This window comes from Nelusetta ayraudi, unplaced genomic scaffold, assembly GCF_046127955.1.
Source record: "Nelusetta ayraudi isolate G7.1 ecotype Tasmania unplaced genomic scaffold, CSIRO-AGI_Nayr_v1 ptg000128l, whole genome shotgun sequence".
Classification (NCBI taxonomy): Eukaryota; Metazoa; Chordata; class Actinopteri; order Tetraodontiformes; family Monacanthidae; genus Nelusetta; species Nelusetta ayraudi.
The window spans coordinates 234,727-257,530 of NW_027466178.1; the positions used below are offsets into that span (position 1 = coordinate 234,727).

General features: G+C 44.3%; 2 protein-coding genes across 3 annotated transcripts; one reads left to right on the top strand and one right to left on the bottom strand.

Moving 5' to 3' along the window:
- Nucleotides 1-5,040: 5,040 nt before the first annotated feature.
- Nucleotides 5,041-7,345, bottom strand: LOC142904505 (large ribosomal subunit protein eL19). The gene is made up of 6 exons (XM_076050656.1): nucleotides 7,192-7,345; nucleotides 5,973-6,079; nucleotides 5,757-5,879; nucleotides 5,543-5,663; nucleotides 5,325-5,435; nucleotides 5,041-5,224 (listed from the first exon to the last, which is right to left on the bottom strand). The coding sequence occupies exons 1-6, from the start codon at nucleotides 7,194-7,196 to the stop codon at nucleotides 5,098-5,100; spliced, it is 594 nt and encodes a 197-aa protein (XP_075906771.1). The 5' UTR covers nucleotides 7,197-7,345; the 3' UTR covers nucleotides 5,041-5,097.
- A 116-nt stretch (nucleotides 7,346-7,461) lies between these two features.
- Nucleotides 7,462-22,737, top strand: gpam (glycerol-3-phosphate acyltransferase, mitochondrial). 2 transcript variants are annotated; one of them, XM_076050633.1, is made up of 22 exons: nucleotides 7,462-7,864; nucleotides 7,948-8,085; nucleotides 11,098-11,233; nucleotides 11,364-11,483; nucleotides 11,928-12,001; nucleotides 12,364-12,477; nucleotides 12,598-12,747; nucleotides 12,856-12,955; nucleotides 13,173-13,309; nucleotides 13,615-13,714; nucleotides 15,112-15,324; nucleotides 15,455-15,568; nucleotides 15,953-16,038; nucleotides 17,006-17,130; nucleotides 18,131-18,201; nucleotides 18,352-18,619; nucleotides 18,746-18,903; nucleotides 19,072-19,149; nucleotides 19,227-19,364; nucleotides 19,446-19,635; nucleotides 19,777-19,835; nucleotides 19,938-22,737. In XM_076050633.1, the coding sequence occupies exons 3-22, from the start codon at nucleotides 11,150-11,152 to the stop codon at nucleotides 20,052-20,054; spliced, it is 2,496 nt and encodes an 831-aa protein (XP_075906748.1). In that variant the 5' UTR covers nucleotides 7,462-7,864; nucleotides 7,948-8,085; nucleotides 11,098-11,149; the 3' UTR covers nucleotides 20,055-22,737. The 2 variants fall into 2 exon arrangements, with proteins under 2 accessions (XP_075906748.1, XP_075906747.1); XM_076050632.1 differs by lacking the exon at nucleotides 7,462-7,864 and having other exon boundaries at nucleotides 7,871-8,085.
- Nucleotides 22,738-22,804: the final 67 nt, after the last annotated feature.

The following is a 22,804-nucleotide window of genomic DNA, read 5'->3' on the forward strand; positions in this document are numbered from 1 at the left end:
ATGAAAACCATTATGAAAAAGATCTGCAGTGTGAAATGTATTGACAAAATAAAAAGGAGACGAGAGATGCAGAGGGGCAAATGACCTGAGAGGAGATAATTTGCTGTTTTGTTAAGTTTTTTTACTCATACGTTCAGTTTACACTGAAATAAACTGTTGATATTTCAAGGGTTTGATGTTTGCAATGCAACTGAATTGCCCAGATTTCAATTCTGAACTCTTTTGAACCTCTGTAAAGCAAAGTCGGAATCACTTCAGCTTCTGCTGCTGATGCTTCTGGCTTTAGACAGGAAGAGGAAAAACAGGAAGTGAATGCCAGTCCACCTGCTGAGACGATGGAACTGCACATTTTCAGCTTTTTTGTTTTGTTTTGTTTGTTTCACACCTGATTGGTTGTGGTTTAGTTCACAGCAGCTGGCGATCAGCCGTGGCTGACAAGGACACATCAAATTTTACCAACCACTTCAACTGGTGAGAAAAAAAATCATGGACATTTTAATTTATTTACACTCTCTTGTGTTAAAATGATCCTTAAATGTGTGTGATTGATGGACTCGATCATTATCATCATCCTCCAGGTCTGTTTTTTTTTGCTGTCCTCCTCCTTGATGAAGGTTATTTCGGTTTAGTTTGCTGCTCAGCAATCACACAACAAGCACCACTTTGACTAACACAAACAGAGCTCAACAGCAATCATTTGACCAAACAGCAACAATTGACTCAATGGGCCCATTACTGGCCAATCACGTCGATGACTCCCGCAGACCACTCCTGGGCTCCCCGTCATCGACTCTCCGTTATTCACCATATTCAGACTTTAACTGGGCCTTTCGTTGTTTTTCAATTTGCACTTTTCTCAACGCCAGTCTGGTTGAAGTCGTGCTGTGTGTTGTCAGAACTTCACCGTCATGCTGCCTCGCCCCGAGCCGTCTGCAAGCCAGATGGCGTCTTGTGCCACTCGCCGCAGATGTTTCTCGGAATTCCAGGCCCACGACACCCGGCAGGAAACAGGACGACTCTGAGTTCCAGTCGTGCTGACGCTCTCCACCTGCACACCTGCTCCACGGCTGCCCACCGCTCTGCAGCCGCCATCACAGCAGCTTGCAACACTTGATCCCCTCTACAGCCCTCCTCCCCGGCCACACACACACACACAAACACACACACACACTCTACATCAGTAATGGCCACTTACATGGCCGCCCACCCCTACCTCCTTCCACCCACCTCTTCATCTTTAACCTTTCGCCATTAAAATTTGCTCTGATGATTCTGGCCTCTCGACTCGGCGGCACGAAGGAAAATCAAAAGAAGGTCAGGAGGCACTATCACGAAACAAGACCATTAGAAGGCGTCTCTTCACCTGAGAGCAGAGGGTCACTGTGTGTTTGCCTCCATCTTTTTTTTCTTCTAGAGGTGAAGAATGTTTTGTTTGCTGCCGATTTGCTGGCACTCACACACTGATTATTCTGCCCCGGCAAACACAAGAGGCTCTTGTTTGTTTGTTTTTTTAACTTCCTGCTTGTACAGTCGGGCTTCCATGTCCACTCCTCCTCCCAGTGACAAATCACCTGTTTTTCATGAGTAAACAAGCTGAGCTCACAACTTCTCTCAAAGCACTGACTTCCTGCTTCCAGCTTCCACCTCTCAGTCCGACGGCCGTGTGCTCTTCCTCTCAGGGATATGTGATCAGACAGCGGCTTGCCGCCGTTCCTCTTAATGCCTCTCTCACCAACCTCAGCGTCTTCCCAAATCCAAAAATGCCATAAAATCTTGAAAGCAACCTTCCGGATGCATTAAGTCGCTAAGAAAAGGATTTTAGAACTCAGCAGGCAGGTTTTCTTTGGAGCTCTCACTCCCTTCAGCTCAAACCTTGGTGCATTTGTGGATCAGACCATATTAATTTTTCAGCTTGGCTGTCTTGGCTTTTTTCATATGTGCACACACTTTATACTCTACTCGCATTCCACCATGGCTGATTGTTTCCTTACAAGCTCTTTTTCAAACAAACCCTCCGTTTGTGTTCAAAATATCCAGAAAGGGTCTTTTAAAATGTCCCAGTTGTGAAGAGGATTCGCCAAAGCAAAATCTTTTTCATGTCGAAACGGGTCACAAACTTGAGGTTTTGTTGCCCCAGCGGCTGCAGGGATTACAGGATATTTGGTTCTGCTTCGCTTTCGCTTAAGATGCTTCGCTTGCTATCAGCTGAGGCTACTTTTCTCCCCCTCCCTCCACTGCTCACCGCCTGAGTCAACAGCTTTGTTGTGACAAACAGAAAGATGAAAAAGCCAAAGGAGCGTAGTGGAGATTCAGCCAGCCGGGGACGAGGCCTGAAATGAGGCGCGCTTGTTTTTGTTTTTAGCAGAGGAGAGTGCACAGGAGGGGTTAGGAGAGGAGGGAGTTGGAAAACTGGAAGAGTAAGCTGAAAGATGAAAGCAGTGTGAAATAGTGGAACTAATTCTTGTGTCCCCTTGGCACAATTATCTCTAAAACTTTCCTCCGTGCACAAAGCACTAGAGTGTAAACAAGTAAAATCTCAAAATGTACAAAATGTACGCGACGTGACGTCTAACTGGACCTTTTTTAAGAGCAGCTGACTTGGAGGGTGGCATGAAGACGCGCAGGATCAGGATCACTAAAGCATCTATAGACGTAAGATCTGGCAGTGCCCTTCATCAGATAAGGTCTTATCTGCACCGCCGAGCACCATTAATCCTCCATCAACTCTGAAAGAAAGAGACAAACAGCAGAGAACGAGCCCTTTTGATGCTTAGCATAATATATACAGAAATGACAGAGGGGGAGGAGCAGAGAGACTGACAGAAAGCCATATTAAGTTCATTATGTAATGCGTTACATGCATCATTGTCGCATCTCATGGCACCTTAGTCCATTTCACAGTGTTTAGATGTAAATAAGCACCATGGCAGGCGGCAACGCACCAAGATTTGGCGATGGATAAAGTTCATGACTCTGCTACTGTAGAGCTGAACAACACTTTGTCTTGATCTGACGTTTCCCTACAGCAAGTCAAAGCTGGTCACTAGAATTCAATGTGAATTTTATTCACTTTTAAAAAGTTCTATGCACCAACTCTGGTGGTACGAACCACACGGTGCCAAACTTCAACGGAGAAATACAATCACATTTGAATTTCTTAGATCCTCAATAAATGAAGCCTATTCAACTAAATATGCAACGTAATAAATCATTTGAGCTGCTGATATTTATTGATTTTAGATATGGATTTTTTTTTTTCTATCTCAAGAAGAATCTCCATTTTAATTTCTTTCACGTCCCCATCTGAGTTGTGATCAATGATAACTTGATCACTCGAGTGTGCCTGGTTTTGTTTTGTTTTGTTGTTTGCTCGGGTAGGAGGCCTTTAGTGAAGGATGCTCCTCCATGTCACTTGATAATTGTCCCCTTATCTGATCCCCTTAAAGTGCACGCTTCAGGAAGTAGCAGCTTCGTGTGCTAATGAAGAAATGCATGAAATAAGCTGCAAAATGGCCTTGACACACTAGGCCGGCATCCACCCTCAGCATTCCAAATTTAAATTATCAACAAATTTGAATATCGAATTTCAACTCCTTGTTTTATAAAAATAATTACATTTCAATTTCAGACCACTCCTTATTGCGTAATAATGAAGTAATGTCAAGGTTAGGAGCTGCATTATTTCAGCTTGTGCTTCCTTCCTATATCCTCAAGGCCTCCAAAAGCCATTTCCAAGTGTGAGGATTCTTCACTGCCAGCCTCTAAAGCTTGTGCCCCCTGTTGTTTATGCAACACGCTACACACGCCACAACACCCTCAGCTGTGAAGCTGGAAACATCTGCCAGAGAGCAGCAAGTTGATGCCCCAGGGTACATTGTCTTGCAAAAAAAGGGAGCTAAACATCTCATTTCTTACTCTTCCAAAAAAACAAACCCTCTCGACTGTTGCTGCTACAATCCCTTTAATACCCTTCTAACATCCCAAGACGGACTTAAGTAGCAGGCTGCCCTGCAAGCTAATGGCTGCACTGTCAAGTGTTTAAGTCACAGCTCCTTTGGGAAAAAGAAGAGCGAATCATTCAATGTCCGAGCTCAAGGTGAAGACAGCCGGATGACAGCAGCTCCAGGAGTTTTTTTTTGGCCGACGATGTCAGCGAGCACAGCCAATGTTTATGAAAATTAAGAGAATGCAATCCATGAGATAAACCATGTATTTAAACAGTGATTAATTGGGTGCATATAAAATTGCTTAGAAAGCAAAAAAAAATGTTGGCTTCTTCACCTGTGTGAGCGTTCAATTTCAATGTCATTTTCAATTAACCTTGAATCACGTTCAAATTGGACGATGACATCCGATTACTCACACAGTTAAGAGTCCAAATTGATGAGTCATGGATTAAAACTACATCAGTGACTCAGAGACATGCAGAGGGAGCAGCCCTGAAACATCTCAGGTCACCTTCCATTTCTCACAGACAACTGGCTAAAGTGTTGTGTTGCCCAGTGATGTGCAAGTAGTTCAGTACTCGGTGTTCAATCAGCTGTGTGAGTACACAACCAGCTGCAAGTGAACTGGAAAAGAAAAAAAAAAGTTGGGCAGCATATACATTAAAAGTCCTTCCCTCAGCAAACTTTTAGATTTCATTATTTATATGGATTTTTTTGAGGGGAGGTGCATCATAAAAAATGCATTCTGTCTCAGAGTGGTAGAGTTGGTGCCAAGTTGTGTAGCAGCTTAATATGGAAAAAAAAAATACCGAGATATATACAGGGCATACGTGACTGTGCCCTTTTAAAAGGTGTCTGACGTTGCAGGAGATGACTCTTTGCCGCCACCTGCTGGGCATTTAAGGAAAAACGCAGCGTAAAGGGACTAGTCACATTACTTTATTTCATTTAATGCACGTTTACCAGGTGACTTAAGGTTTGTTCATGAACTTAACAAAGTGTTTATACTGCTAAACAGCCCAGAACTGAGCATAGTTGACTGTTGTTTTTTTTTCTTCATGTAACTGACATAAGACACCTTTAAAAGAATCTGTCTTGTTCATACAAATTTATTACCAAATGACAATCCAACCAGAACTTTAATTTAGACTCATTTCTTTGTGGATTCCTCCTCCTTGGACAAATTTTTCATGATCTCTTCTTTCTTGGCCAGGAGACGCTCTTCTCTGCGTTTGCGGGCCTCCTTTGTCTTTGTACGACGAGCCTCAGCTTGGTCACTGGATGGTGTTTAAAAAAGAAAAGAAAAAAAAAAGGAGTTTATGAGAGGAAAATAACAAGAAACAATTGCTTTAAAATCCCCACAAGGGAAAAACTTACGCCAGAAGCTTCTTGCGAGCCTTGTCTGCCTTCAGCTTGTGGATGTGCTCCATGAGGATGCGTTTGTTTTTGAAGACGTTACCTTTGGCCTTCAGGTAGAGACTGTGGTACCTACGAGACACACAATAGACCTTTGAGCATTTTTAGAGCAAGCGGCATCCTCCTTAAACACATAATACACTGGCATATTCATGACGAGTGAGGAAATTCACACTTACATGTGCCTGTCAATTTTCTTTGACTCCCTGTAGCGACGGAGAAGGCGACGCAGGATTCTCATTCGCCGCATCCATATCAATTTCTCAGGCATACGTGCGTTGGCTGTTCCCTTTCTTTTACCTGAGACAGATCAAAAATTAAACACAGAATTATTACTAGAAAAAATAAGACATTTTACTGATGCTTGGGGAGGGGATAAGACACTCAACACACCATAACCCGTGTGACGTCCCTTGCGGCGGGCCAAAGTGTTCTTGCGGCAGCGAGCCCGGGAATGAACCGTCACTGGTTTCCTGATGATCAATCCATCCTTCACCAGTTTTCGGATCTGCTGGCCTGAGAGACAAATCAACCCAGTTAGGATTCGGCCTATAGGACACGAAACCAAAATTCAACGGGGGGACGCCGCAACACAAACGGACAACTCACGAGAGTTTGCATTGGCGATCTCATTGGTCTCATTTGGATCCAACCACACCTTCTTCTTGCCACAGCGCAAGACGCTGGACGCCAGGCGCTTCTGGAGCCTGAGCATGCTGGCAGAAAGAAAAGTTGCATATTTTGTGTTATTGTTTTTCCCAGAGTGGGCAGGCAAGAATGTCCTAAATGATTTTTAAAGGTCCAGTGGTTTTTTTTTGTTTTTGTTTTTTTTTAAGGAAGCCAGGTATTAAAGGAAGCCCGTCTGACAGCACATTTCATATTTAAGGTATTGTCAGGTGGCCTTCCTTAAAAAAATGGCAGCAAACTAGGAGCAAGACCCTTGCTCTACATACATACATACATACATATATATATATATATATACATATATATATATACATATATATATGTGTGTGTGTGAGAGCTGAGGGTAGCAGTATGTTACATTTTATCCAATATAAAAATCATAAATCGAGCCAAATTTTACACAGTGGACCTTTAACTGTCCTACGTACTAATGACAGAGGCAGTTCGCTTATAGTCACTGTGTCACATGACATAAAGTGTAAAATATAGTACCCACGACTACATAATTGTATAAACCCAGAGTAGGCTGTATTATTTCTTCATATTTGTCCAGTCACAATATGGTAGTATCAGGTCTTCGCACAGAATTGTTGAAATACAGTTATCTGCTAATCTCTTAGAATGGACATTTTTAATCACAGTAGCGACTAATTTAAAGCCAACTTCTCACGATTCTTCTCTTTTATGTTAAACTGTGCGCTACTGACAGCTCGTTAAAAGACTGACGCTCAGTCGGGTGTCCAACCTAAAAACCCAACTTCACTGCCGTGAACTTCACTAGGTCTGCGACCGCAACTGTTGCTCCCAAATACTCAAATTCTGGTTTATGTGAATTCAATAGCAGGCGAATCTGCATAATAAAGTGTGCCGTAGGTAGACTTTGTGCACGTAAGCGTAAACGCTGCCCCTTCTGTCCAGGAAGATCATGTAGTGACATGTCTTTACCAAATTAGCACTCGGTTAGCATAACAATTTGGGCCTTCGCGATCCGTGATATCTGGCATTACGTTACATTTTAATCCCGAGTCTAATTTATTTAGTGTTCTGTCTATATTCTTAAATATCAAAGTCCTCAGTTATGGGACTAATCACTGGGGATTCTTGGGAAAATACTGTTTTTAGTTCCACATTGCTCGCTTACCTCATGGCTGCAGCTAGCTTAGAAGAAACAGAGGAAAAAGAAACCCGAAGCACAAACCATTATAGCTTCAGCCGCGGGCGACCGAACAGTGGTGGTGCTTACAGTTCTTGCATACAGCAACTTATTTTAAGATTACCATCTTTATTGTATTTCTTCGAAAGGGTGAAAAATATTGTGGGTTTTCTGTACACGTCGCTTTATTGCGCTTTAAAAGTCATGTCAGTCGAATTAATTGTCCCCCCCTCCTCTATTCCTCCAGTGGTACGTTCCAGGACACATTTACAGTCGATATTTGACCGCTAGAGGTCCCCCATTACCCATAATCTAAAATTAAATACAACTCTCAAATATTTTCATTTTACGTCTGTTGTCGTCATAGTGAGGAACATGGACACTCGAGGTGCTGTTGGAGGAGTGACTGAAGAAAACACACTTTCCATTCATCCATTTTGATTTCAACAGAATAAAATAACACATTTAAGTTATTTATAAACGTATAAACTGGGAGTGCAATTGTGCATAAAGCACGATTCTGTAGTTTAAAGGAAACTAAAATTCTATCCGATGTTGGTGCCGCAGATAAGAACGCTCGTTCACGGAAGAAGGTAAAGGGGGGAAATGCGGTCTTCGAGAGGGGCCGGTGCAGTTGCTTGCTGCCATCTCCTGGAGGAAGGTGGGAACTTGGATCCGGGCGGCAGCACCAAAACACTCTCCTCCTCCTCCTACCTCCTGTCACACGCTTTTTTTGTGTCTCAGAGAGCTGTGCGCCCGTCCAGACCGAGGTCAGCGGCAGCGTCAACAGTGGAGGGGGAGGACACGAAGGAAAGCAAGGAGCTAACCGTCGACGGCGTCGTCCTTTCTAAAGAAATGTGTGAACATAATCCAACGCTCAAGGTAAGACGGACCGTTTCCCTGTCCCTCTGTCGCATGTCTCCCCCCCCCCTTGGCGGCTAACCAGCTAGCATAGCCTCGCCCACCAAGTTACTGCCATGCGAGTTTTCATTCAAGACATGGACGGTGTTCCTGCACGGGCTTCGCTGCCACGCTCAGCTGAGGAGGAGGTCGAAGTGGGAATCACATGGGCTCGATCACCGCGGCACGGCCGCACGCTAGCCCGCCGCTCACTTTCCGCTGACATTGAGCTGAAGCGCAGCTGAGCGGAGCCTCGTCGCCGGGGCACCGAGGGTCTCCTGCGGGGCTCTCCTCCTGCGTCTTGCGCCCCCCACGGCTGCTTTATTCTGAACAATAGCGCGTTAGTTCCCTACACTAACAGCTTTCAGTGCCCTTTTAGCGGGACTCTTGGTGCCGTTCTAGTATCGCGACTCTCTGAATCCACCCCCGACCCGGCCGGCTTTTTGCTCATGATGCTCGGCAGCGTGCCACAGAGACGGCGACAGAAAGTGCACGAGTCATCATTTATTAACATCACAAGCCCGGCTTTTCGAAATGCAGTCACGGGAAGGGGTTTTCTCCCCCTCTCCTAGAATGCTTGTTACAAGGCAGCGTCGCTTCTTTTTGACCAAACCCGGCAGCCAGAGATACTGACCGGTTGGCTCCATTGTTGTCTGCACTGCTAGTTATCCGCACACCCCATCTGTCACCCGTACACTCCTGTCTGACCTGCTTACGGTTGACAGCCTGGAGGTCACGGAGCAGATTAACCCGCCAGTGTACAGTGTGAAGAGTGACGACCGTTACTGTTATCTGGAAAATAAACAGAATGTTGCTTTGTCTTGAGATTAGGTGTGTCCCCGAAGCCAGATTTAGAGTGTTGATTTGAATATGTTTTCCTTGTCGTTATTGTAGTGTGAGGTGGCTCCCCTGAAAACATATTTGGGATTATGTGCATTGCTTTAACAGTTTTGAAAGTAATTGTATTGTTTTCACGTGGTTGTAAATATTAACCTACTGATTGTCTGGGCAAAAAGTAAACATCTCCAGTGCAACAACCACTGCCTTTGCTATAATTGAGTGTATTGAGTTTCAAGGTGTCACTGCTCACAGTAAAACCGACATTGTTGTTGCCCAGTTTATGTCTTCAGTACTAAACTGTAACGTATTCTGTCACTTGTTTTACACAACTGTTTATCCTTGAGGTTTTTTTCTCAAATGAATCCTTCAAAAAAAAAAAAAAAAAAGCAGTCAGTTTTTTTCAAATCATCCTTTTCATCCTTTTAAAACATGAACCTAAAGGATCAAAAACCTAATCAAAAACAACTGAGGCAGCGCTTGGACTGTGCTACAATAGTGCTTAAAGCATTTGTCGATAAGATAGTGTTTTTCTTCATACCTTCCAAGTGATAAACAAGTATTATCTGTATTCTTGTCATGTCAAAACACTTAACATAAACTTTGTGGAAGATAAGATGCACATAAACAAGTTTAATTACATTGATAATTAGATCACTTTTATCTCCTGGCCAGCCAGTTGTTGTACCTCCACAGCATCTAGTTCTGAAATCCATTTGTTTTGCTTCCAAAAGAAGGCGCCCCATCCAGTGTACTACTCTCGGTCGTTGACCCCGTGGAAAGCTCAGCGCGCCTCATCAGTGTGCATGTCACCTGCTGCCAACCAACCACAACAAAACGGCAGTACAATGGCTAAAAGTGTATTCATCCCCTCCTGGTTGTTGGCTTGCTTTCTTCTTGTTATATTAGATTCTGTTTTTTACAGAAAGAGGGAAAAAAAAAAGTTCTTTTCATTTCACTTCAGGTCTTTTACGGTGACCTTGAATGCTGCACGGTTGGCATGTTGAGTATAGCTCATTACCTCCAACTACCGCTGACAAGCAAAAAGCTTCAGGGGAATTTTTCAAATTTTTCACGAAAACAAGTGTATGTCCGATCTGTCACAACAGACGAAATACTTATTTTAAAGTGATCATGATCCGTTGAAAACCATTTAGGGAAACAGCATGCAGGTCAAGTAGTTTAGTGCAGCGGTTCTTCTTTGCTGTTGGTATTTGGGACCGAGTCACTGTGGGTCTCCATTGTAATTACAAGATGGCAACCAGTATTGTACATAACATTCTTAGTCACTTAATGACTTATTAAAATACATTTTCTTAAACTTATTATGCTGCTATTATTCTTATGCGTTCAGCTGTTTGCTCACTAAAGTTTGTATCAGATGTTTGGGGTGAGCTGTGCCTCGAAGTTTCCGTTTCTGTGGGTTGTTCTCAAGGCTTTGAATGCAGCCCACGCAATTTGTAAAAACTGTCTAGAGACAATTTAAACAATGCCACACCGACAAAAGCCAGAATCTGGACAAACTGGAGCAAACAAGTGTTTGGCAGAATGTTTGTCGTACTACCCGGGTGGATCTCCAGTTGTGCTTTTGCTTTTTCAGCATTGAATGCACAATTTGTTTTTGTCACAGATCAACGTTTTTCTCTTGAGTGCGTCAAATAATTGTCCAAGTCATACTAGTTTTAGAGGCAGCTGTATAAACAGCAGACAGTGCACCAGGGACCTGATGTTGAGCACCGTCCCTGCCCTGCCTCAGATGTATTCGATTAGGTTCTTATTCTTTGATGCCCCCATGAGTAATTTAATCGTCTCCTTCTTAAGCCTCTTCTTACATCATCCTTAGGTGTGTCGAAATAGTTTTAAAATTACACATCGCTTTTGTTACATTATTACCAACACAATCTCGTCCAACCAGTGCGTAGAATCGTCATTTGTCTACATTTTATCCTGATTTGTCACAGCTGTCTCAGGTTGAGTTCAAGACCCAAAGAACGCAGCTTTAAAACTGAATATAAACTAACTGATAGATATCTATCTATCGTGTATCTATCTATATTTGTGTCTTAAGTATGTAAATGAATATATATATATATATATATTTTTAATTTCTTAAGCAATGATGATTTGCGCTATAAATGGATCAATTTATCTTTCCAGCTGAACAGCGAGTGCTGAGCGATCCAGAGAAGAGGAAGAGACAGCCGAGAACATGGAGGCCTCCGATGGTTTGTTGCTGCAGGTCAACAATGGAGAGCAGTGGTGCAACCGCTGGAAACATCCTGGCGAAGACTTGGTAAGCAACTGACTTCTATCCCCTCACAGGAACTTGTGTTGTTGTTGTTGCTTTTATCCAGTTTCCTGCAGAAAAGGCTGTATTAAATGCTTGTGTGTTCCTCTGAACCTTGCGGTTGTTGTGTGTGCAGGACCGCAGCACCAGCCCCTCGGTCCTGCGCTGCGTTGCCAGCACTTGGAGGGAAGGCCTGCTGAACAGAAAGAGGCCCTTTGTGGGTCGCTGCTGTCACTCCTGTACACCACAGAGCTGGGTAATGCTACACTCAAGCTAATTAACTCCCTCATGGGTTCTGTGGACTGGGATCCCCTGAGATCCAGGCGCTATTTAGTTATTTATTTTTCAAAGTTGCTATCTTGGAAAGGGACCAGGCCAAAGTCGGAAGCATTCAGCTTTAGCTTTTTGATGACACAGGAACTTGCCATGTGAGTAAGATCTCACTAAACTGCATCAGATGTGGGATGTGGATTAGCCCTTGCCACAAGCACAATGGCTGAGACTTAATATAAAAATGATTATTTACAAACCCATAACCGTCTGCAAGGCTTGGGATGAAAATGATGGTTCTGTCTTTGTGCTTCATAGTTAAGTGTGTGTGTGTGTGTGTGTGTTTGTGTGTAAATTGAGGAATTGTAGAAAAGGAATTTCCTACAATTACTACATTAATTTGTTTGTTTGTTTGTTTACCCAATCACAGGAGAAACTGTTCAACTCCAGTATTCCTTCTCTGGGGCTGCGCAACGTCATCTACATCAACGAGACCCACACCAGGTAAAAACTCCTGTGGTAGTACGAGGCTTGTTTTGGGAGTCTGATGACCTCAAAGTTGAACCTTGCGCTCTGTGAAACTGTGGAAAGGGCGACCGGTGAATAATTGAAAGCGCGTCGTGTGTCAATGGACACCAGCCACCACATCACAGCGGAAAGAGGCCGTTCAAAAAAATCTACTGTAAACAGTAACATGTAATGAATACGTATGAATATGTAATGCAATGATCCAACGATAGCAAGTTTTTTGTTTTCGTTGTTTTTAAATTATGCGTTGCAGGAGCGCCTAAAAGCTGCCATTACAGTTCATGAGTGTTGATGATGTGTTGAGTTTCATTACATCTGTGCTGTGTATGTCCGTGCAGGCAGCGGGGCTGGCTGGCACGCAGGCTCAGCTATGTACTGTTTGTCATGGAGAGGGACGTCAACAAGGACATGTTCACCAGAAACGTCGTAGACAACGTGCTCAACAAAAATCGGTAGGGGGCGCCACCACCGACTTGGCCACGCGAGCGTTGGTTGGACTTCTGCCGTTCAGGAGAAATACTGCCGGGTGCGAGATGTTCACCTGGTGGAACTCTGCTCCTTGTGTTCCGCAGGGTGGTGAGTGTGATCGAGGAGGTCGCCACAGATCTGGGCGGTTCAGCCAGCCAACCGGGCCAGATGCAGAAAAATGTCAGTAAGGTGAAGCAGAAAGCCAGAGCCTGTCTGCAGGAGATGGTGGCCGGCGTTTCACCTGCGTTCATCAGGTATCTACACGTGTATCAGCTGCTGTTCTGGGGAGGGGGGCAGTATTTTCAAACAAACACTGCATGTCGAGGTCTTTTTTCATTTACCTTTATCATATTTTCCTTCAGGCTGACAGGTTGGATCCTCCTGAGGCTTTTTAATGGGTTTTTCTGGAGCATCCAGATCCACAAGGGACAGCTGGAGATGGTCAAAAAAGCTGCTACAGAGGTAAACATCACCACAGACAAAAGTCTGTTGACATACTTTGTTAAAACTGCCTTTGACAAGGACTACATCAATTATTGTAGTAAACTTTTTTGTTTGTTTAAACTTCCTGTTTTAATTTGGCAGTTTAATTTATGCAGCAGTCAATTGAAATATAAAGACATTATTATGACACTTCAAATGGATTCTGTGCCTTAAAATCACTCCCTTGTCTTTGCAGCAGAACATGCCCATGATCTTCCTTCCTGTTCACAAATCCCACATTGACTACCTGCTCATCACTTTGATCCTGTTCTGTCACAACATCAAGGCTCCGCACATCGCAGCTGGAAACAATCTCAGCATCCCGATCCTCAGGTAAGACTTCCCCAAAGCCGCGCAGCAGATCCCCTGGCGCCTGGTTAGGATGTTAAAAGTAACTCTGGCGGTTCTGTATATTATAAAGGAATTAAGTCTGACCTCAAGACACAGGCCAAAGAATTAAAATCAAGTATTAAACTAAAAACAGACATTTTTTGACTTGTGGCTTTATTTGATTTGATTTTTATTTATTTATTTTTTATTCAACCCTCAACCCACACACAAAATAAAGTACGGTTAAAAATCATTCTTTAGTTCATCTTTGAGACACCACTTGATGAGAGCTTCTTTATTTTCCCCAGCACTCTCATCAGAAAACTTGGAGGATTCTTCATACGTCGGAAGATGGAAGAGACGAGTGATGGAAGGAAAGACATTCTGTACCGATCGCTTTTACTCGCAGTAAGTGTGGAAAACACTGATTTCTTTCATTTTTTCCCAATTCTTTCAAGGTCCTATGTTTTCTCACTCATATGGTTTGTTTGGTTGAAAAAAACCCTGCATATTGTGGTCTGGACTACAGTTTAACAGGTTTGCACATTTAATCATCTACAATACAAAAAAAATTGTTCTCTTGGTTGTTAAACTCTATCTTTAGCCCTCTGTTTACAACCCCCTGTTGAATCTCTGGTTATTAGCTTCCTGATAAAAACTTTATCAGGAAAGCAAGGTGGACTCAGGGGGCAGAGTCAACACTGAGTCTTCAATGCTAAATTATCTTTTCTCTTCTTTTTTATTTCCTCAAGCATTTGTTACACTTTGGCAAAGTGTCGATCATTAAAAATTATCATAAGAAATCAGAACTTAAATTAACTCCCATGTGTGTTCCCCAATGTAGCACTAATGACTTCTGTCTTATGACTAATGTCAATATTGAGGATTAGGTGTATTACAAAGTCCACTTTTCATCATCCAGGCTTCATGGTATAGAAAGACAGATAAGAAGAACAATCTGCTGAGCTTATCAGTAGCGATAGAAACCATGACAATGTTTATTTTACACAACTTTATTTTCATCTGGTCCTGGTTAGAAATAGCTGCATCAGATCTGGTCCTTCTCATGTTGCTCCTAAAACTCCTCCCCTCTTTGAAATATCAGGCCGCAGTTCATTCAGCTAATCCACACACTTTGTTTAATATTTCATCTCATCTGTTTTCCATCACGCAGAAGGAGAGGGTGCACATCCACTCCTTGTACAGTGTAATTAACTGACACGGGCGCTCATTGAGCAGGTCTGTGTTTCCCTCTGGGGGAGTGAAAATAGACACATGCATTCACGCTTTATGGAAACTATGTTGGGGGAGTTTTGGCAGGGGGAGGGGGGGGGGGGGGGTTGACCTTGCTATGTGTTTTTTTGTTCTCCTGCAGATTAGAAGATTAGATGTCGGTCTTGCTCACGATTGAAGTCATTAAGCGCGTTATATTTATATTTCATTCATTTAAATGCACCCAAACCTCGACTTGTGTTTCTAACCCTGCAGTCTAGGACAAAGCTTCTCCCCTCCAGCGTGTCTATACAGCCAGAGACAGCTGAGCACACACTGCACGCAGGCAGATAGTGTTGCACAGCATGTCAGCCCTGCAGCCATGTGACCAGCTCACCATCACATGGTTGCATGGGGCCCCGACTCAATTTTAACAATAAACCCCCCCTTGCAGAGCAAACGTGACTTGACTTTTGACTCGGTTTTGTGACGCTTTTTAAAGGTGGATTGTGTTCTGCTTTTTAGCAATGTTTTCCCCAGAATGTTCACTCCAACTATCGTCTCCCTCTGTGCGTGATTAATCTTTCCCACAGTACACCGAAGAGCTGCTGTGTCAGCAGCAGTTTCTGGAGGTCTACCTGGAAGGGACCCGCTCCCGCAGCGGGAAGCCGTCCCCGGCTCGCGCCGGCATGCTGTCCCTGGTGGTGGACTCGCTGTCCACCGGCTCAGTGGCCGATGTGCTGGTGGTACCGGTGGGCATCTCGTACGACCGCATCATCGAGGGCAACTACAACAGCGAGCAGCTGGTGAGTGTCCCAACACTCCCCGACAATCCAACATTGTAATATCTGGGAGAAGTACAGCGGGGAAATGCCCAGCTGCACTTCCTGTGCGTGGATGATTGAAGCTCACAGCTCTGGCTGTTGATCCCACCAGGGCAAGCCCAAGAAGAATGAGAGCTTGTGGGGAATTGCGTGCGGAGTGTTCAGGATGCTCAGGAAGAACTACGGATGTGTCCGCGTCGACTTCAACCAGCCTTTCTCCCTGAAGGTAGCCAAGTGTTCATTGAATGTCAGACTCACAGGTGATTGTGGATCAAACACACTGGGTGTCGCATTCACTCTCACCTCCCTGCCGATATCTACACCACCTTTAAAGGTCCAGCGTGTGAAATCTGGCTTGATTTCTCATATTTATGTTGGTGTAAGCTTAATATACTGCCCATATATAAATTAATAAAAGCGTATACTCGCAGTACAATACATTTAATTTGTTTTTTCCTTCCAACGGCCCTCATATGCATAATCAAGAGTCTTGATTCTGCCATCTTGCACTGACATTTTTTTAAGGAAGCCCAGCTGACAGCGGCTTCTATACAAATTTTACACACAAGACCTTTAATTGTCTTTAATCACCTATCTATGTCTAATGTAGGAGTACCTGGACACCCAGCGGAGCCGCCACATCTCACCTTCAGTGTCCCTCGAACAAACCTTGATGCCCATCATCATTTCTGCGCAGTAAGGATATAGACACACACACACACACACACACACTTATATCCTCCACAAGCATGCACGCTCTCACCCCCTCATGCGGCCTGCAGCTCCAGGGACCCTCGTGTCTGGAGTTCACCCTCTGCCTCCCGCTCCGTCGCTGCAGGAGTCTTTTGTCTGACACCCGAGCCCTGTGTTGGAGTTCGCGGTCGGCAAGGGTCACTTCAGTCTGGAGGACTCGCTGTGCCTTTCATAATACAGCTGACACAGTCGTACTCCGCCTCCACACAGAGGGCAGCATTTCACCGCAGCTGGTCTGGAGTCACAAGTTCAGAACTCTGCAGAGTTGACTGAAAAACCATCTGGACACAAACTGTAAACACGTCCAGAGGAGACGGCTGCAGGGCTTTGACATGCGCAAAAGCCGCTAGTCCCGTCTTGAAACTTTGAAGTTCCGTTGGCTGAAACTTGCGTAGAGTATGAGTGAGTTCCGGAAATTAAAGATGTGAGAAACTTGAAACAGAAGTGAAAGTAGAGTGAAAGTAAAAAATATCTTCACATTGCTTCGTTGCGTCGAAGCAATGCGTCGTTATATGTGTGTATTTTTTTAAAGGTCAACTATTGGATCTTTTTGCATGTCTTTATTTTTTTGTCCATTGCCACTAAAAAGCGTAAAAATAAAAATAAATAAAAAAAGCCCTCCGTTTACAGCCTCCCGATAAACTCCTGGCTTTTAGCTTCTTGCTTGAACCAATGCTGTGTTTGGTGACAAAAAACAGGGCTGACTCTGGGGACTAGAACCAACACCTGACTGTTGATGTCGTCACTAACCTGGGAGAGACATTTGTGCCCTTTGTGACATCACATGGGGCCGGCTTCCTGAACAGATTTTTCCAGCCCACACTTTGAGAGGTTGAGCGGACCAGAGCAGCACAGTCCTGGTCAAAATGCCGGTGACAAGACGCACGATGTGACGCTCTTTTCCCTGCAGACCCGACGCCCAGCTCATTGAGGGTGGACAGCGGCAGGAAGAGGAGCAACAGCAGAACCGAGAGCTGCCCGACGACATCGTGAGACGACAACTCATCCATAACCTGGCCAAGCACGTCATCTTCAGTAAGGACACGGCAAACCTTCAGCCCAACTATAGACCTGTTGGATTAAGTTATTACTGTGGAATAGTAGCAGGTGTTTTTTTAGGTTGTTCTAGAAGCATATGCATGGGACAGAGGTCGCAAACCACTAAAGTGCAGGTTTATTTAAAGCCTCTGTTTTGAGGGGGGGGGCACTATCAGCTACATTGTTTAAGACTCAAAATGTGAGTGAATCATCACGCTGCAGCATATTTTCATCTTCCCTCCTTTCTTTTTTCCTTTTTTCCAATGAATGAGTCATGTTTTAGAGGTGCACCTGCTTGCAAATCCAAGGTCGCACTTGCTTCGCAATAATCATTTCATTCCACTCTAATTCTGTATAATTGTAATCCCATACAGCCAATGAGCCGCCATCAGTTTCACACCCCTCACAGCTTCTTGGCCCCAGCACAACAATAAGCAAACCAGTTTTCCCCTGCTCCCTCGGCTGCATTCTCTCGCTCTGGACCCGTTTGCCTTTTCTTTTTTTTTCTCTTTTTTTAAATCACTGGCCAATCACGGAGCACCCAGCAGGATGGCATGTTGTTTTCAGCCAATAGGGTGACGGGAAGGACGGGGGAAGCTGAGGAGGCAAGGAATGCAGCACCAGGGCTCACAAGCGTTTAACACCCCTGTAGCAAGCTCAAGATGCCCGGAGAAGAAGCTTATTTTAAGACATTAGCCGGAATTCTTCCACGTCCAAAATCATTCAGATAATCCATCAATGTTGCATTGTTTTTCTCTTTTTAATCAGCAGGCACCTTTTCAATTGTTTGAGATTTGTATTAAAATCACGTTTTGCTGTTCTATCGATGTGGCCTACTGGTTATACCAGTAAAATACCACAACTCATAAATTATCAACACAGCACAACACATACTGCAGTTATTCAGGGATGTGGTAGTTAATTGTAAAGACACAATGAGCTTTCTGCCCTCAAACAATGTTGTGTGTTGAATTGTGTCTTGTTTTGTGTCTCACAGCGGCCAACAAGTCCTCAGCCATCATGTCAACCCACATCATCGCCTGTCTGCTGCTCTACAGACACAGACAGGTGAGCTTGGCTGCTTTTTTTGTTTCTTCACCCATGTGGGTGAAGATGTATTAGCAGTTAATATATGCCCCCTGCTGGCAGAGAGCTGTAAGTGGCAGAGAAGAGGAACTGGGCTCACTCACAGTCGGTCTCTCCGGTGGTTTCCCTCAGGGGGTGGTCCTCTCCAAGCTGGTGGAGGACTTCTTCAACATGAAGGAGGAAATCCTGTCGCGGGATTTCGACCTGGGCTTCTCGGGGAACTCGGAGGACGTGGTCATGCGGGCGCTCCACCTGCTGGGAAACTGTGTCAACGTGACCAGCAGCGCCAATCGCAACGGCGAGTTCACCATCGCCCCGAGAGAGACTGTCCCCGCGCTCTTCGAGCTCAACTTCTACAGCAACGGCCTCTTCCACGTCTTCATATCGGATGCAATCATCGGTACGCTGACCTCCTCTTCCTCCTCTTCCTCGTCTCCTTGCTCTCTGGTGCCTCTTTGCCTGCAAGTTTACCGTTTGTCCAGACTGACGATTTTAAAATTTTTTGTGGTGATGATTTGTTTTGCAGCCTGCAGCATCCTGTCACTGCAGCGAGAGCTGATGGCAGAGATTGAGTCTGGTCAGCAGCCTGAAGATCCCAACAGCCTCCCTCTCAGTCAGGAGAGACTCATCTGCAAGGCTGCCAGTCTGTCCTACTTCCTCACCAACGAAGTAGCCGTGGCACCGGTAAGTACTTTTCTTGGCATTTCTGCAAGTCTGCACAGTAAAAAGGAAAGCAGTGTTTGGTAGGATCGATTTCAAAGGGTTTTTGTTTTTCCATTTGATTTTTGCAATGAACAAACACCTTGCTGTCCATCTGGTAACTCTAACAGCGCTTCATTCTTCTTCTTGCAGCCTTGTCAGACTATTTACCAGGTTTTCCATGAGGCGGTGACACGTCTCATTCAGTACGGAGTGCTCTACGTTGCCGAGGTGAGATCCTCAGTGCCAGTGTCCCTCATCTCCAGTGCAGCGTAGGGTTTCTGATGTTGTTTGTTCCCATGTGTCAGGAGGACCAGGAAGAACTGAGTCCCAACCCTTCAGAGGAACCGTGGCCCAAAAAATTTCCCGAGCCGCTTTCCTGGCGGAGCGACGAGGAGGATGAGGACAGTGACTTTGGAGAGGAGCAGAGAGATCGATACTTAAAGGTCTTTCCTTTTCTTCCAAACACAGAGAGACTAAACTAGAAACGCGCGCTAACCTCACCAACTCTTTCTTTTCCCCTGCAGGTGAGCGTTTCAGCCGAGCACCAGGAGTTCTTCGTCTTCCTCCAACGACTCGTCAGCCCCGTGCTGGAAGCGTACAGTGGCGCCGCCATCTTCATCCACAGTCTGAGTCAACCCACGTCGGAGTCGGACTACACCCAGAGGCTCTTCAGATACCTGCTCACACGCACAGAGAGAGGAGTGGCTGTCTATGGTAGTTGGAAAATAATTGATTGATGACTTTTTAGTGTCAGAATTCCTCCTGAAAATTGTCTTGCATCCGAGACGCCTGCTTGCTTCACGCAGAGTTTTAGCAGAGAGCAGAATTGATCCTTTGTAATCTTCCCTTCTCCAGGCGAAAGTGCGACTCATTACTTGGTGAAGAATACAGTGAGGACGTTCAAGGAGCTCGGGGTGAGTGGTCCGTTGGACCAGAAGCGGCGTGCTTGTTGCATCTCTGTCAGGCAAGTGCGATTTCCAAATGGCTTTTAACTTCGCCATGAACTTTGCCTGCAGGTTCTGAAGCAGCGACGAGAGAACCGGGTGACCACACTGGAGCTGAGCAGCACCTTTCTACCTCAGGCCAATCGCAACAAACTCCTGCAGTACATCTTGGGCTTCACCCTGCTGTGACCGGGACGCCTCTCGCTCCGGCTCGGACCCCCAGGCTCCTTCCAGTAAAGGGCTTCTCATGGTTACTTCGAAAACAATCCCAGGTGCTACTCTGTGGAAAGCTTTACCAGGAAGTGCCTTCACGCAACTGCTCGCTGGTAGCCGGAAGCCAATCTTCCCCTCTGTTGCTCCAGTCCGGGAGCTTGGAAACTGTCCAGCTGATTGGAAAAGGTGCATTGTCTCTTTGAAGAAGCACCTCTAGGATTTCTCTTTCTTTGGTAAAATCTTGAGATTTTAAATATGATCAATATTTTAAAGTAGAAGAAAATGCGCTCATGCCTCGTGAGTGAATATACATAGATCTTTGCAGCAGAAGAAGGCAATCGGCCTCCCAATCTCTACAGATGAAGAACTAAGATGTGTCGACAATAAGCATTACTACTGATGTCTTTGCTGTATGCTTAAAACACTCTATTAGTACTATTAGTTTTGAAACAAAGTGAATAATCAAAACTGAATCAAGACTTAATTTTGGGCAAATTGACAAATTCTTGTACATAGACCCTGCAAAATGCATTCACATCTGTAAACGAAAGAGTTCTGACGCACATTTGTTGAGTTGTAGTGTCAGTGGCTGCTTTTCAGACTTGGAACACAATCTACTCGACAAACACGAAGCGCGCGTGTGTCTGAGACCCAGTTGAAGCCTATAATCACCATCGTAACAAGTGCATTCAATACACCGACATCAAGTGCATTCAGTTTCACTTTTTTTACCTCAGCCGTGATTTAAGAAAAAAAAAAAAAACGGTTTTGATTTTTGTGTTGCCACGTGTTTTTGTTTCGTTTTTTTTCTTCCATTCTTTAATGAATGTCACAGCAGAGCGCTCGAGCCACTCCACACCAGCCGTCGCATCCACTTCACTTCAGCGTAGTGAGAAACTCATTGCTCGTCAGGGATAGCTGAGATATTTGAGGTAACCGTTTGAGGTGTTTGTTTTTTTTTTTTTTTTTTTTTTAAGTGTATTATAACTGTAGAAAGCCGTCAATGCGTCTTCTCTGAGGGGGAAACGTCGCTCCAGTAGTCAGTCAGCTGTTCCCAAGACAGAGGAATTGTAAAGTTACACAAAATATAAACGGTACATATCTGTGGTAGAATGACTCTTTAACTCGAGGTCAAGTCTGTAAAAGCTCTAAGACAGAAAAATCATCTTTTCCTTTTGTTTCTTACATAGCAGCCAAGTTGACCTATTATTTATTTCTGTCTGTGTCAATCTTAGACCGGACGTTTCACAGCGAGTTCACACAGATTCATTCTGGACCTCCAGTTAGTTGATGCTGATATTTTGCAGTTTAGCTTGGATATGCATGTGAGGGGGAGGGAGGGAGGGTTGGCTATGGCATGTTGGTAATGGTACATCAGAATGTGTTGATTTAAAAAAAAAAAAAAAAAGAGAGAGAGAGAGAGAAATTTTGACTGGATGAAACATTTGTTTTCTGTTTGGCTGTTTGATATTTTTTTTTGTTTTTCCATATTGACCAATGATGTTGAAGTAAAAAACCCCGGCTGACCCTGAAGATGAAAAATGACATTGTTTAACTCATAGCTATGAGCCAGTGTAAATGTTCTAAATCAACATTCTTGATCTGCAAATCAAACAGGAAAAAAATGTGTCAGAAGGAAAAGGAAAAAAAAAAAAACGTAAAAAGTAATATTGATATTTATTCAAAAACAAGTTTGCTGCACTATAACATTATCGTTTGCTGCCGATAATGTTATATTACTTAAATTATTGCGTTATTTAACATTGGAAGGAAAAAAATGCATATTTTAATGCAATCTGTCAGACCTGTGTAGGAAGTATCCGTTCAGCTGCAGCACGTCGTATTGAAGAGGGGGAGGGTGTGTTTCATTTAATCGCTGAAATAGGAATTGGAGTGGGGGGAGAACAAAACAGGTTGTCTGCACCCGTCATGACTTTCATAATGTTTCTGAGCCGACAGTCTGTTAAAGGACGCTTCCGCCAAGATCAAAAGCACGCCACGTACTGTACCACCTGTTTCCTGTTTCCTCCGCTCATCTTTGTTGACATTCGAGCCTGGAACGCCGTTCTCGTCAACAGTTTAGCTCGTGCATAGGGCTGCAGAGAAAGGCGGCTTTTGCCTGTTTGTGCAGGAGATGAGTTAGTTACCTCGTGAATGTATCCCACCTGCCCCTCCGAGAAGGCCGGTGTCGGGACAATGGCTTCCCGGTCGAGTCGGTACAGATGCGGCACTCGCAGGGATCGTTAAACACTCGTTAGCTGCTGAAGCTGCATAACAACAAATGCAACAGCAACAGCAACATCCCTCTGTAACTTACTTGTTTCTAGGAGTAAAATGTCTGTATCTGGGGAACAGGTGCCTTTTTATGCACTGTTGTGGTGTGTGTGTGTTTTTTCGGGGAGTGTTTTTGTTTTTCTGCATGTTAACTATTTTCTTTTTGTGAAAATCCAAGAGAACACTGTAGATGACTATGTAAAAAGAAAGTACGCACACGCAAGAGCAGAGGACGTGTGATTAGTGAACGACGACTCACCAGCTACCGAGGAAGAAAATGTGTCATGTTGTTTTGTTTTGTTTTTTGCTTTGGCTGAGCGAAGCACAAATGGCATGATGGGATGGAATTTTGTTTTTAAAATAAATTAATGATAGATGAACAGTGGCCTCTTGTCTAACTTGTTTTTCTTTGTTTTTGTTTTTTTTTTACAACTGTGTGAGTAACTATAATT

What these genes read in the sequence shown, in the direction of transcription:
- LOC142904505 (XM_076050656.1), bottom strand. An exon ending in AAGAAAATTGACAGGCACAT is followed by an intron (nt 5,436 to 5,542) that starts GTAAGTGTGAAT and finishes TGTGTCTCGTAG; the next exon opens with GTACCACAGTCTCTACCTGA. An exon ending in GCTCGCAAGAAGCTTCTGGC is followed by an intron (nt 5,225 to 5,324) that starts GTAAGTTTTTCC and finishes AACACCATCCAG; the next exon opens with TGACCAAGCTGAGGCTCGTC.
- gpam (XM_076050633.1), top strand. Translation starts at nt 11,150, where the DNA reads ATGGAGGCCTCCGATGGTTTGTTGCTGCAGGTCAACAATGGAGAGCAG. An exon ending in GTTTCACCTGCGTTCATCAG is followed by an intron (nt 12,748 to 12,855) that starts GTATCTACACGT and finishes ATTTTCCTTCAG; the next exon opens with GCTGACAGGTTGGATCCTCC. An exon ending in TCAAAAAAGCTGCTACAGAG is followed by an intron (nt 12,956 to 13,172) that starts GTAAACATCACC and finishes TTGTCTTTGCAG; the next exon opens with CAGAACATGCCCATGATCTT.